General features: G+C 39.0%; 1 protein-coding gene across 1 annotated transcript in view; it reads left to right on the top strand.

Annotated features, from left to right (window-relative positions):
- The first annotated feature begins 3,559 nt into the window (after positions 1-3,559).
- Positions 3,560-8,326, top strand: part of CFAP46 (cilia and flagella associated protein 46) — a 71,980-nt gene continuing 67,213 nt past the window's right edge. The window contains exons 1-4 of the mRNA XM_088060029.1: positions 3,560-3,731; positions 4,056-4,180; positions 5,178-5,309; positions 8,107-8,171. Coding sequence (XP_087916155.1) covers positions 3,683-3,731; positions 4,056-4,180; positions 5,178-5,309; positions 8,107-8,171 — 371 coding nt within the window. The 5' untranslated portion in view covers positions 3,560-3,682. The remainder of the gene's footprint in view (positions 3,732-4,055; positions 4,181-5,177; positions 5,310-8,106; positions 8,172-8,326) is intronic.

The following is an 8,326-nucleotide window of genomic DNA, read 5'->3' as shown; positions in this document are numbered from 1 at the left end:
TCATTGGATATTTACTTATCATTTGCTGTCTTTCATTCTAAATAAAAAACACCCACTCCTCAGTAGATTAACTGCTTCAATGATTTGGTTATAAGTGCTTTCTAGGAACAAGCAATTAAACTTATAGAAAACCAGGTTGATTTAAGCTTTTAATCAGAGAATTGATAATGACAAATAATTTAGTAATACAAGTTAAGTGATCATGATCAATTTCTGGACAAAGAGAATAAGATGCATAGTGGCTATAGATAACACTTCCAGTTTGTCTAAATCTCTTTGTAGCCTAGAACTTTAGTCTCTCTCCTTCATTGCTCTTTATGTGCATTTATAGCTTTACATTAGTATGCTGCTTGGGAATAAATGGAATCTATGTCTAGTCTCCTTGGGGTCATACACACATTCCATGGCACGTAATGAGAAGGGACAGCATCCACAGTACAGATAATGAAGTTGGCCTTAAGCTGCCTTAGGACAAAACAGAAAGAAAGGAGCAACAGGTGAGAAAATATTAGATTTTTGTAATAAAATAAAAATTTTGAGAAAATAAAGATTTTTGTAATCTCTTGCATGTTAAAAAAGCACACTACTGCAAAGCCCTCTGAGAAGGACAAACGTGTAACACGTTAAGTGAGATGTTTGAACCTGCAAACCAGAGTGCAAAAGAATCAGGAAGTAATTATAATAAAAAAGCATATGGAGAAAACCAATGGTTCCTCTGACATCTATATAATTCTCATTAGACAGTATTTGGTCTGTACTATTTCTCATTCTTTCTAGACTCACCTTGCCTGTAGGAGGACTGGATGGGACTGGGCATGTTGTCTACTACTTCATCTATTCAAGGAAAATAAAAGAAATTCTATAGAAGGCAACTGGACGGTAAAGTAATCTCCTTGGTACACTTTCTTTCGGCCATTTACAGGAGATGTTCTGCTTTAAAAGTTTTTACTATATGATTTAACATGACTACTTTAATCTCTTATTTGTTCAGACAGGTGACTTTAGCAGCAGTAAAGGACACAGACCCATTAGCAAAAGCTACCAGCCATTTGCCACTGGTTTCTATTTTATAAAGTATCAGGAGATCATACTTGTTGTTGGGTAACAACTAGGAGGATGAATACCTATTTTTTAAGTTTCCAGATTTGAATACCAGTCATTCCATATTGGGTTACAATTTCAGAAAAGTCAGAAAACTTAGTGAAGTGATATATGACCATCACCCAAATATCCAATTTTTTTTTTAGTCAGTTCCTTGATTTAATTCCTTTCAGTTAATTTAAAAATTAATTCAAATGATTGACTTTAACTTTGTCTTGTTTGTTTCCTGTTTATGTTTTCCTGGTCATTTTACCATGATGTAATTAGTAGATTTTGATAGTCACAAACCATGTCATTATATAGCAGCCAGTAATTTTCCATTGAAATTGGAGATAATACAGCCAGATTCTTAGCACAGTGTCAGAGACTGAAATATTATGGTTTATGACTTAAACATTTTCATGACAGGCTTTTGCTTATTGTAGCAGAACTGTATCATGAACGTTGTCGAGAAGACCACCATACCCTGAATGGGGTCCTGACTGAAGGCTATTGACGGCTCCCTGACAGAGGTAAGTAACAACTCAGGGCTGGGGACATTCACAAAGCACAAGCTTAACACCTTCAGGGTGGAAATCACAGCCCCAGGGCTATCGCACAGACCCTTGAACCAAAGGGAGGGAGGAAAAAAGCTTTGGGTGTGTGTTGGAAAATCCTCTGGCCAGAGGCGCAGTGTCTGTCCATCCTGCACTGCGCAGAGGAGCCTAGCTGAGGGGTCCCTTCACCCAGGGAAAAAAACACATTCATGTGAAGGATAGGAGAAGGGATGTTATGGCCCATCAAAGGCTCCCACAAAGGAGTCCCCAGACTCTGCACCAGAGCACTGAAGCAGCATGCAACAAATCCAGAGTCTAGCAAGGGACAGTGTCAAACTGGCCCCCTGCACAGGAGAACATGGATGTTCCCACCTGGCCCGAAGCATATACTAATCTATGGGATTTTATACTCTTTGGAGCGGTGCGGTGTAGCAGTGATAGTCACTCTCACCACCAAGAAGACCAGACGCAAGGGAGCAACAAGACCTCGTTGGGACCCTTGGATAGATGATATGCTTCCGCCTAACTCCTGTCAGTTTCCCCTGGTCCCTCCACCCCATGCACACTTTCTATTTCTTTTTTTCTCCTTCTTGTTGCCTCTTCTACTATTAAATAAAATAGATAAATTTTTTTGCAACAACATTTGACCTCGTTTGGTTTTAGTCATGTTTTTTGGTATATTTTGAACCTTCAAAGTTCTTTCCATTTTATACACAGAGAGTTAATTTTCTTTGCTCTTCTGGGTTTAAACCGGATCATAGCACCCAGGTATTTAATGAGGATGAATGGTAAAAAGAAAAGAAGTGAATGTTTATTTTATGATGGTGCCGTTTTGGCTATTATGTACATTACAGAAGTCAGTTGAGTCTTCACATACTCACTTGTATATGAGGAGATACTAGACTTACACGAGTCTGGGACTCTGCCAACAGACATCCAGAAGTGTCTAGCCTGTAGTTTGGGTACATACAAACATCATATATATATATAAGATGATAAGCCACAGTAAGCCATTGTTATTATTATCTAACATGATTACACAAGAGTAATATATTGCTTTCTGCTTCAGAAATTGATGCACATTTGATATAGGGTTTTTTCCTTGTCCACCTAATTTCAGATTAGTTTTATGTCTGTTCATTGTTATTCATAGAAGCAAGACAGTTACTTGATTTAAATGGGCACTGTGGCCAGAGAGGAGTTTCGTAGTAGAGGTAGGGATCGATTCTACTCCTGAATTCTTTACAGACTCTTGTACTGGAACAGCTACTTGTACAGATATGCAGTCTAGTTTGAAGTGAAAAAGGTTTAGGTTTAAAATTGAGTTTATGTATGTAAGCCTTTAAATTGTCTTCATGACCACAATGATTTCTCTCACAGAATCTGGTATGACTCAATAGTTGAGGAGCAGTTCTAAATACCTTATTTGGTATCTGTCGATGTCAGTGCAGTCAGGCAGCTCTTTTCTCCTTTTTCTTTTCCTTTTCCTTTTCCTTTTTTCCCCTCACCTATGACTTCTTCCTGCACTGGCAAATATGATCCCAATGTTCTTGGGCATTTTGTTCTGCTTTAGTCCAAAGGTTCAGCCACTGGTAGTGTATGCATTATTTTAAAATGTTTCACGTTAGAAGCTCTCAACACGAGAAAAAAAAAAAAATGCTGGTGACTGCATTACTTAGTACTAGTTTCATCTGCAGGAAGGCATCAGTCGTTGGCTGTCAGCCCTTCAGCCCGTGCGCGCTCCGGTTGCCGTTCGCTAACAGCTCCCGCGGCCCGGGGGCGGCTCCCTCCCGGTTCGCCCTGCCCGTGGGGCGAGCCCGATGGGCGGAAGGGAGGGAGGCAGGCGGGGCAAGCGCTCTTGAGTTGCCGGGGCGCTCCCAGGATACGCCTGTGTTGTGGGAACGAGCGGCCGAGGGCAGGCTGCGGGTGTCTGGCAGCCGCATCGCTCGGCTGTCAGGACGAGGCTCCGGGCTTGCGGAAGGGCCTCGCGATCGCGGCTCGGAGCTGCCCCGCTCCACTCGCGGTGAGGCCCGTCCAGCCGCGCCATGGAGCTGGCCGTGAGGGAGCGGCTGCTCGCCGCAGAGAGCGCAGGAGGTGAGCAGGCGGCCGGCGGCCGCGATCTCATGACCGTCTTTAAAAAGAAGTGAAATTAAAATACGACTTTCAGGAACACAATTTGATCCTAATCTGTTTTATAAATTCACTTTCTAGTTTGCTAACATTAGTGATTTTAAATAGCAAGGCAGCTGTTAATGCTTCCTCTTAAAACTGTCTAACGCTGAGTAACGTGTGTGTGAAATTATTTTCCTTAAGCATTCTTAATTTATTTTTGCAGAGGAGAGACTGAATATCAAGTAGCTCATTTGGATGCAATCATGTACACATGGAAGCAAAAATTCTTTATTCCTTCTCTTTCAGATGTTCAGGCTCTGAAGAATGCTTATGAGTTAATCAAATCATCTAGTGAAGGACAATCTGCACTTGATTCATCAGATAACATCAGCACCGACTTATATGTTGTATGTGCTGAACAAGCGCTTCAGGTTTGTAATTTAGGTCTTTTATCTGTATTAAATAAAATCATGTGTATGATATACTGTATTTACAGCTGTTACAGTTAGTACTTTAAAAAATCTCAGGAGTACCTGAGGAAAGTACTAACCCTTCTAGTTTTGGAGAACAATTCTTTAAACGTGCATTTTCTGTTAAAACTCCACCCCTAAAATCCTCACTTCTTTATAATCAGTCAGCAAAGTGTGGTTTGTGAGGTTTGTAGTCATACCCAAATTAGCAAAGTGTACCATAGTATATAACAAAAAGTTTGCCATGCCTGTTTTCTCTTGTTATAGAAAACTTAGCATTAAGCAATTTGGTTATGACTGAAGAAAATACGTTTGTGAGCATCCATACCAGGTGAAAGAGCTCTAATGGACCTAATTATTTTTCATAATTTTCATTTATTTTCATAATTTTCTAATTATGAAAAGCTGTTGTTAATTGAAATTACTTCTATAAAATGTGGCAGAGATTTTTAATTTTGAAGTATTTGTTAATATTCAATTTATGATCATAAGTGATTGAATTTTAAGCAGACATTTTGTAGTAAAACTTTTTTTTTTTTTTTTTTCCCAAGCTGCAATCCAGTCAAAATCTGTCTGTGGTCTGAAAACTGAGGTGTAACACTAACAAACCCCTCCTTAAAAAAACTCCAAAATTCTGTTAATAATTTTGTCTTTATTTTAACAACTGTGTTTAAAAAGGAAACATTTTTGGATACTTTAAGCAGTTCTGTGGCTGACTGAGGAGTTATGTTAAATAAAGAAGCTTTTCTTTACATACATTTGGAATGACAGAACTATGCCGTTAATAAATTGTAATGGGCTTATACCACAACTGGTATGCATCTTTATGGAGTATTGCTTACATACTGGTGAGGAGTTAGATGTTACCCTTGATTAGGCATGCATTTTAAAAAGCTAACAATTCTTAATTATTTGTTGCATTTTTTAAAACACTGAAATGCTTTTTTTTGGGTTTTAGCTGGGATATCTGGAAATTAGCAGTGACTGTCTAAAAATGTATTTTAAAGGAAGATTTCCTGTGAACCAATTTCTTGGCAGAGCATATTTGTGCCAAGGCCAGTTGCATGCCCCACGCTCTACAGATAATTTGGTGAGAAACTATAAAGGTTGTTTTATATTAAGCCTGGTTTTACTAGTATTTATTCCTAGGTTATGTGTTGCTTTCAGTCATTTAAAATACACAAGGATAATCAGGACTGTGGGAAAAATGACAGGAAATATAGTAAGAAGTAGTTGTGAGTAAACAAAACTTACCATCTGAATCAGACTAATGTTTCAAATATTTTGGAAAAGACAATAAAAAAGAATACTTGTAAAAAATTTCAGGTGGTTGTTTTAAGTCACCCACTTAACTTTTTACCTAAATATGATACTTTCAGTATTTCAATTAGCTGTAACTGTTGAAATAATTACTGACTTTGTTTGGGAAGCATTTCATAGGCTTGTGGGAAGTGGAGGACTGAAAAAGCCCTCAGAGAGGTTGTACAGTTCGTTTCTGTAACAGTGTGCTTCCATCACTCATCAATAACATTTCCATGTAGTACTTGGATGTGGATTTTTGTAATGAGAGGTGGTAGCAACTCAGCAGGATACTTGTGCTTCTGTGTGTTGCTTTGAGGTGTTACAATTCCTTAAATATGAAAAATATTTTTTATCTCCTGCTGATTTTAAAATGGAGTGGGATATGTTTTCTGTCTTCAGTATTTCACTTGTCCTTGTACTGTGATCAGTCAGCTTTGATTATCTGTTAATGGTATCTAGCCCCCCAAAATAGATGTAACAGATATATATCATCATAGAGTATTCTGAGTTGGAGGGGATCCACAAGGACCATCACAGTTCAACTCCTGGATCTGCACAGGGCAACCCCAAAAATCCCACCCTGTGCCTGAGGGAGTTGTCCAAATGCTCCTTGCACTCTGTCAGCCTCGAGGCCATGACCACTGCTCCGGGGAGCCTGTTTGGTGCAAAACCAGCCTCTGGGAGAACATTTTCCTGATGTCCAGCCTAAACTTTTCCTGACACAGCTCCAGCAGTTCTCTTGGATCCTGTCCATGGTCATGGAGAGCAAAGGTCGGTGCTGTCCCTCCACTGCCTCTGAGGAGAAAGCTGCAGAGTGCAATGAGGTCTCCCCTCAGACTCCTCCAGGCTAAACAATCCAAGGGACATCAGTCAGTCCTTATATGGCTTCCCCAAGAGGCCTTCACCCTCTTTGTAACTCATAGTTTGTGTTACTTGTGTTCACAAATATACCTGAGAGATGTTTTAGTAGTCTCTTTGAATAATGTGTTTGAATTAACTCTCAAGCTAGAATCTTTCTCCTGTTACATTTTCTGTACTTTATTTCTTCTATGAGCACATGTAAAGAATAACTGGTCAATGAGGACTTTAAAACCTCATGCATGTTTGAAACGTCCAATGTCCAGTTACATTTCTAAATTAACAAACTATTCTGTTTTGTTTTGTGAATCTCAATCAAAATTTGCTGTTTTCTTCTTGGCTCTTGCTAACTTCTTAGAAGTTAAAAATGGTCCCAGGTTGCACAGTCCTGTCTTGGTTCCTTGTGTCATGTGTTGTAATGGTCTTTTAATATACACTTCATGTCAGTTGTAAAGTTTTTTCACTGCTGTATTCCTAGATAATTTATGAAAGTATGTGACTAAGTAATCATCATTCACGTAGAAAAGATAAATTTGTCCTTATTTGGTTTTCCTCCTAAGGAATCCTTCTTAATTGATGAAGATGCTTGTGTTCTTAAGGGCCAAGTGCAGCTTCTCTACTTTAGTACATATTTCATCTCTGGTTTTCTGTTTATCTAGGCAGTTACAATTTATTGCTCAGTACCCTTCTTATGCCATCCTAGAGCTCCATAAGTCAGTCCCAATTCTCTTGGGGATCTTAATTTCTCTTTTCTAGCGTACTGTAGAGACCCCCTCTTGGTGTCATCCCATTCCTCCTCATCCAGCTCCACCTTGGCTTTGCCATTTGCACCGCATCCTTCTCCTACACTTTCAAAAATCCCTTTATACTATCTGAGCCATCTTCTTTACACCCTGCCTTCAGGAATCTGTACATACTTACGAGATCTTCCCTGAGCTGCCTTCTTCAGGCTCAACAGTCTCAGCTCTCTGTCTTTCTCCATAGAAGAGACACTTCAGTTTTTTCTTGACCTTTGCAGCCCTATCTTGGACTCTCCGCAGCATCCATATCTCTTTCATACTGCAGACCCCAGAACTGGGAAGAGTGTTCCTGGTGTGAATGCTGAATAGAAAGAAAGGTTCACATCCTTCAGCCTGCTGGCCACAATCCTCCTAAGGACACTGTCAGCCACCTTAACAGCAAGAGAATGCTGCGAGTTGGTATTCTTTGACTTGGTGTCTGCCAGGACACCTAGTTCCTCCTCGGAAGAGCTGCTTCCCATCTCCTTAATGATAAAAAGGGCATGCTTGTTACATCATTTTGTTGACAAATTCCTGTTGAAGTCTTTTTGAAGAAAATAATCCCTCGAGATTTTTAATGGGACATAAAACTTTTTTCCTGCTGAATTTGCTCTTGGATATTTCCGAACTTTCTTTGCTGAAAGTTTAAAAAGTATGCAGCTTTGTAGTTTTGGAAAACTTCAGTCCTGATAATGCATATTTGTCATAAATGAAGTAATTTGAAAATACAGTCTTAAAATTTGAAATCAGGAAAACATATAAATAGGCTATCAACCAGTTTTTAATTATTATGTTTCTATAGCAACAACTTACTAAGGCAGTATGTTTTAGTTGAGATTGGTCTGAAAATAAAATTTATGAAATATGAACATATTGAAGTGGAAAAAAACCTACTGATTTATAAATGCCATATTCATATTGCACTAGCTTTTCTTTGTTCTATTCTAGGAAGAGTTTGAAAAGTTTGTGCTGTTTTTTATGAAGGCAATAGATTTTGCAACCCATGACAGAAGGTAGGCCCTGCTGACAGGATTTACTCTAAATCCCACGAAATACTACTGATTTGCTTTTTCAGTTCTTTGTCTTGATTTTCATTAGGTAGCATGGAGTTGTGTTGTTTGGGTTTTTTCTTTAGATTTTTCCTTACATTTGCTAACTCCTGTTACTG

Source organism: Pseudopodoces humilis, chromosome 9 (assembly GCF_049639895.1).
Source record: "Pseudopodoces humilis isolate 2021_Gansu_Grassland_sample_001 chromosome 9, ASM4963989v1, whole genome shotgun sequence".
Classification (NCBI taxonomy): domain Eukaryota; kingdom Metazoa; phylum Chordata; class Aves; order Passeriformes; family Paridae; genus Pseudopodoces; species Pseudopodoces humilis.
The sequence above is the reverse complement of the archived record's forward strand: the minus strand, read 5'-3'. Positions and strand labels throughout refer to the sequence as shown.